General features: G+C 36.3%; 1 protein-coding gene across 3 annotated transcripts; it reads left to right on the top strand.

Annotated features, from left to right (window-relative positions):
• The first annotated feature begins 1647 nt into the window (after positions 1–1647).
• Positions 1648–5524, top strand: LOC116849931. 3 transcript variants are annotated; one of them, XM_032827602.1, is made up of 3 exons: positions 1648–2044; positions 2212–2400; positions 3184–5524. In XM_032827602.1, exons 2-3 carry the CDS (start codon positions 2276–2278, stop codon positions 4550–4552), a joined length of 1494 nt encoding a protein of 497 aa, XP_032683493.1. In that variant the 5' UTR covers positions 1648–2044; positions 2212–2275; the 3' UTR covers positions 4553–5524. The 3 variants fall into 3 exon arrangements, with proteins under 3 accessions (XP_032683493.1, XP_032683494.1, XP_032683492.1); XM_032827603.1 differs by having other exon boundaries at positions 2273–2400; XM_032827601.1 differs by having other exon boundaries at positions 1648–2400.
• The last annotated feature ends 775 nt before the right edge of the window (positions 5525–6299 follow it).

The raw sequence follows: 6299 nt of genomic DNA on the forward strand, positions 1-6299 counted from the left end.
ACAAACTTCCGCCGTGCGGTAAGCATTACCGCGTCCTATGTGCAGGAACCATAAGTGAGTTGACCAACTACAATTACAAGAATAATCGACTATAATTCGTCAATTTATTTACTGCTTACGTCTTACTGTCCACTGCCAATCTCATTGTAAATGAACCTTTATGCTTCGTCCACAACAGTAGTAATGGCTTCTGCACACAGGACGCGGTAATACTTGCCGCGCGGCGGAAGTTCGCGCAACAGCCAATCAATATGCTGCTTTCCGTAATAACCTTCTAGCTCTTACGGAAAAACAAGATATTGATTGGCTGTCGCGAAAACTTCCGCCGCACAGCAAGCATTATCGCACTCTGTGTGCAGGAGTTATTACGGTATTTCTCGACATTACGTTTTACGTTTTAAGCTGGCCACACACACTTTTCGTAACAGTAATCGTAAGACGTAATGTAAGAATTGACCAATCATGTTGAGAATCGTCGAATCGTAAGGTCGCCATTTTTATGAATACTCGATCGCAATTAGTCAATTCTTATGTTACACCTTACGGTTACTGTTACGAAAAGTGTGTGTAGCCAGCTTAAGGTCCGTCTACAATAGGATTGGAAGTAGGCAGTAAAACGTAAGTAGTAAACAAATTGACTAATCATAGTCGATTATTCTTGTAATAATCGTCTGTAGTTGGTCAACTCGCTTACTGCTTTTGTCTTAAAGCTACTGCCAATCCCATTGTAGATGGACCTTTAAGCCCATTCTACAATTGCGTGAATGTGGTTGTAAGTGGTTGTATGTGATTACGACAACCAATCAGAATAAAGCAATCAGTAAATAAAACATTCGGATTGGTTGACTCTTACGATCACGACTACGCTTACGCAATTGTAGAATGGGCTTTAAAGCTGGTGGCACATAGAAAGTAAGCAAATCAGCCATCATAGTCGTTGATTCTTGGACCATAAGAAGAATCAACGATTGTGATGGGTCAATTTGCTTACTGCTTACGTCTTACTGCTTAAGTTTTTCTGTGTGCCACGGCCCTTACGGACAAAATTAGAGGGGATACGAAAAGCCAAATACTCGATTGGGATTGGCCGATTTTCTTACGCTTATGTCTTACGTCCTTACAAAATTTAGTGTGTGATGGCCTTGATATATACTATAGTATTTCTAGTAATAGAGTGCACCTGGATGAGGAATCTGAACGCAGCCCAGTGCGCACTAGTGCAAGCAACCGAATTTGCTATAAAGGCCGGTTAATGATGGCCGTAATCTGTTAACTTATGCCGGTACCGTAAAAAATTGATCAATCATAATCGAATTATAGAAGAATAATCGAGTGTGATTGGTCAATTTTTTACGATTCCGGTATAAGTTAACGGATTACGGCATCATAAATCGGGCTTAAAGCCAGCGGCACACGATGCTTGTGGTGCTTGTTTTTATACTGGATTACTTGCTGGATGGAAACACTCTGTTCTAATTGGTACATTTCTGAAGATGAATGAAAATACACCAATCAAAACAGAGTATTTCCATCCAGCAAGCAATGTAGCACGAAAATAAGCACCGTGTGCCACTGGCTTAAAGGCCAAATCACACTAGCGATTAGCGATTGATAATTGACAATTAAAGATTAGATTTTAACGAATCAACAAGCTTCAGTCTTGGCTTGCATTGTTCCAATTGATCAAGTTACAATCTTCAATCATCAATCATCTATCGCCAATCGTTAGTGTGATTTGGCCTTTAAGAGTATATACCAATCAAGTTCACGAATTATATACAGTTGAAAAACAGCTTCTATGCTGAACACAGTTATCGCTTAAATATTCCTAAGTAACTTGTAACAACTTCTAGTGATTGACATTTTTAATGTCGAATCACGTATAAAATACGTGTGGACTTGACAAAAGACAAAAAATGAAGATGTTACGGTGATTACAATCGCTGTTGACGAGTTTGTTGTAAATAGTAGTTAAAAATAAAATAATAATATGTAAATATAATGTTAGGTTAAGTTAAGATACCCCTTCCAGTCAATCATCAGTGTATGTATACATTGCATTTATGCAAGCGAAAATTCCATCAAAATACTACATGCGTTTAAATTAATTTTATTTTAATTCTATTAGCAATTGAGACAATTATAATATTTATTACTTAATTTATTTATTAACATATGTATATATATATTTTTTATTTGTTATAACAATAGTACCTTATATAGTAGAAACATGCTGCAATATTTAATAGTATATTAATAATGCAATTGCAAGCGTATGGCAGACAAGCTCAATAGCAACACAAAAAAGTTGCGTAAGAAAAGTCAAATACTACTGGCAAAAGTAGATGAAGATTCTAAGAGAGTCGATACTGAAGTGAAGAAGTTGCGTTCACAAATATTGTAAGTACCCTTTGTTTACGATTAAAAGTAAACTGTACTCACAGAAAACTATCATTTTACTGCTAAGAAAAGCAATTATTCAATTTACTTTTCTTCTTTAATGTAATAGTTATTTTTAACAAATAATATGTTCTTGATAATAGTTCTAAAATATAGTTCTCAGCAAATATTGACTAATAGTAATGTAGTAACATATATACTAATAGTAATATAGACATCAATGTTATAATTTCTTATTGAGCAATATAACTGTTATGTACATGTGTTATATTATATTTATATTGCTGTACTTATGAGCTCAGACAATTTTCTGTGTTTATGTTTACATTTCTAGTCAGACTCTATAAGTAGTACTATTTAAAATAATGCTGCAAATTTGATATTAAATATTAATAAAAATAACATCTTTGATATATGTTAAATTTGATTAAAATCCTCTATAATATCATGAAAAAAGTTACATATTTTAAAAATTCAAGGTGACATGGATTTTTTATGAAAGAAATCTTTCAAATTTTTTATTGCAAATAGTAACTTACAAAAAACGAATGAATATTCATATTACAACAATTTCTTTAAACTGTTGAAAGCATCTAAAAAATCATGCAGAAAAACCATTATGCTGAATTAAGTTTATGAAATACTTGAAATACTTGAAATACTTGAAACAAGTAACATTTATTTGAGTGCAGCATGTTTTTGTCTATGTGTACCTTTCCTTCAAATAAGTCATGTTATTTATAATGTCTCATTATTTCTCAGGCTCTTTCTTTATTTTCACAGATCTCTTGTAAATAACCATATACGCAGAAGTCAAAGTGATCACGTAGGAAAAAACGTCAGCTCGTGGAAGCTACGCAACGACTCGAGCGAAATCAGTGCTGTTTTATGTCCGGATTACTACCGCTTTAGTTCGAGACGTGCGACTACATCGGCACCAGACATGACATCTTCTGCAAAACTGACATTGACATCTAAGAAACAATGCGCGAGGATCGCACCCAGGAAGCCGGTGAAGGAATGTTACTGTTACACGGAAGTAAACAAGGCGAACTTAAGATCGAGGATTAGGCGGAAAGCCTCACCTTGTCGCCAGTGTAGAAGCCAGTTCGAGCTCAAACCAGTTAAAGAAACCGATGACAGAGCGTCGTTGATCTCGCCGATCAGCTGTGAGACATACAGGAGAGTTCGCAAAATCGACTACACCCCTAGATCTCAGTTCCTCCGTAATGTGCAGACCAGACTCTGCGAAACTTGGCAGAGCGGAGGTCGGGGTGACTGCTCGCAAACATGTCCTCGGTCATCAAGCTATCACAGGGTCATGGCGGGCGTGAAAGTGCAGAATGTTGACTCTGATCGGCAAACGACACTATTGAAGGAAGCTAAACTCCTCGAGGAACAGAAATCTCCGGCGATCCCGAAGGCGCCCGCCAACTCGATAGCCAGCGAGTCGGATCGCGATAACGTCGTCTGCAGTTCGAGCAAGGAAACTCGAACGTCCTCGCGGAGGCGGCCCAAGCCAACGTTGAAGAAGATGATCTCCTCCAAAAGACCAAAGTCGAGATCGCCGGCTCGAAGTGAACGGACGTCGCGATCGACGCATGACTACCATTGTTGTTGTAGAGACGAATCAGAAGAAACTACGAGATATATTGGAGACAAACGCGAGAAGAAACATTTACCAAGATATCGTGAGCAGAGAATTCAACGCACACACTCGAGATACGACGGCGATCCGGTAGCTGATGACATATCGGCAGACGATCCTATCGATAAAGAAGTAAGAGACCTGAGAAGATTTCGAGAGCAGAACTACTTCGAGACGCACGGATCAAGCCACACGTTGGTGTCATCAAGGTCGTCGGGATCGTTGGAGCAGTATCTGCTGAACGAGCGACTATTTCCGGAGCCGGTGGGCAAGATCCACAAGCAAGATTTAGTAGTGACGATGCCGCCATGCGCGACGACAGAGAGAAAACGTATCCATTACTTCCCCAGGCACGTGGTGCGTCAAGAAAAGAACGTGTACAATACGAATTACAGACGGAAACGGCACCAGAGCTGTCCTCTGACCGGCCATACCATCGACCTCGGGATCCTGAAAGCCAAACTGCCATTAAATAGCTTAGCGCTCAAATATCAAAAGTACTGAATACATTATCAGGCTCTTAAATGCATAATCAAATTTGGATTGAAAAAACCAATAAAAGCCCACACAAGATATCGAAACACACTATATCCGCGAATAAGAAACTAAAAAACATCGAGCGCTCCGGAAAATCGACAAAACATTTCGTTCCTCGTTTCGGCCTTCCTTAGAAACGGGAAAAATAAATAATATATAAGTATCGTACAGCAACCTCACGACTTATGTAGAATAATAGCAAGGACTCTCGATACCTCAAAAATGGCATAATAGTGATCAGTCATTCTCATGTCATTCTTGAAGTATCGAATATCTTTCCTATCCTATTTGTATCTTCCATTTGTGGCAAGTCGGTTGCCGTAAAATACTTATATTATTTATTGTATTCATTTCTATATTAAAGAAGGTTAAGATGAACGAAACATTTTGTTGATTTTTTAGAGTGTTCAGTGCCCTATTTTTTTATTCTTTTGTGAATACAATGTGTTTCGCAATATCGACATCTTACGTAAATTAACTACGTAAAGTAACTACATCTTTTTTTCTTTATATATGTTTAATTATCAGAAGAGAGGACTCCTTGACGAGACGGAATGTCCCAAGTGAATCCCTCCTGTCTCTTTTTGCGACAGACTTTTGCTTCGATGCACGAAATAAAATAACTTTTCTATCTTGAGACTTGGAAAAAATATAAGTTTGTAATATATTTTTTTATATGTCTATACACTTTTATAATTAACAATTTGCATAAAAGTAAATTCATTTTACGTCCCGCAGAGGTGGATGTAGTTCAAAAATTCGCGACCAACGTCACATTCATCAAACTATTACTTATGCGAATAAATAAGATTGTTATTAAATTTGTATTCTCCATCTGAAGAAATTGTTCGGCGTTATTTCGTCATCTTATTCAAAATATTAAATACGATAAGGAAAACTATATATCTGAATGAAATAAATAAACAAGTTAAGCATGAACAACGCATTCTTAATATAAAAGCGATAAACACAACGTACACAGTTACGTACGTATGCAGTTTAATTTACATAATATTATTATTTATTTCTTCTTCCTATTACATTAATAAGCGATTCGCATTATCATATGCTGTATATTATATACACTACCTGTCTATGATTATGTGTACTTGCGGTAGCAAGAATAATTTTCGAATTGTTCGAACAATCTCATTGTTTTTTGTTCAGTTTTCTGAATTTTTAAGAGATCATTAAAAGAATTCGATTAAAGGAGAATCTCATCAATATCAGATAAAAAAAATCTTGGTTACATATTTACATTTTTCTCCACTAAACTTGACTTCAAATATCTCCTGGAATTCATTAATTTCTAATGAAACATGTAATTGAAATACATTTATGTACAGTTAGTAACACGAGAGTATGTATGCTGTTTTTTCCCAGAATACAAAGTTTTTTTCAAAATTAAGAGCATAGTTTTAACGTATGTGATATGCACTAAAATACGTACCCGTTTATCTAGTATAACGTTCTATTCCTTTCATTGTTGAATATGCCTTGACATTATCGAAGTATGCTCTTAACGAAATTTTCCTCTAATATCTCGGATAACAATATTCATTATGCAAAGCTGACACAACAACTGTTTCAATGTGAAAACTCGTTCTCGAAACTTTATCTTTATGGTTGTCTATGTTTTTTCAATAGGATTAGTGTCGATAGCTGTGAAAGTCAATCCATTGTAATGATGTTTTCACATTTCCATTCCGTACAT

Source organism: Odontomachus brunneus, unplaced genomic scaffold, assembly GCF_010583005.1.
Source record: "Odontomachus brunneus isolate Ranch 3 - 2012 unplaced genomic scaffold, Obru_v1 Obru_scaffold_128, whole genome shotgun sequence".
Taxonomy (NCBI): Eukaryota; Metazoa; Arthropoda; class Insecta; order Hymenoptera; family Formicidae; genus Odontomachus; species Odontomachus brunneus.

Coding starts and splice junctions, on each gene's coding strand:
- LOC116849931 (XM_032827601.1), top strand. CDS start 2,276: ATGGCAGACAAGCTCAATAGCAACACAAAAAAGTTGCGTAAGAAAAGT. Junction 2,401..3,183: donor AAGTTGCGTTCACAAATATT/GTAAGTACCCTT, acceptor TTATTTTCACAG/ATCTCTTGTAAATAACCATA.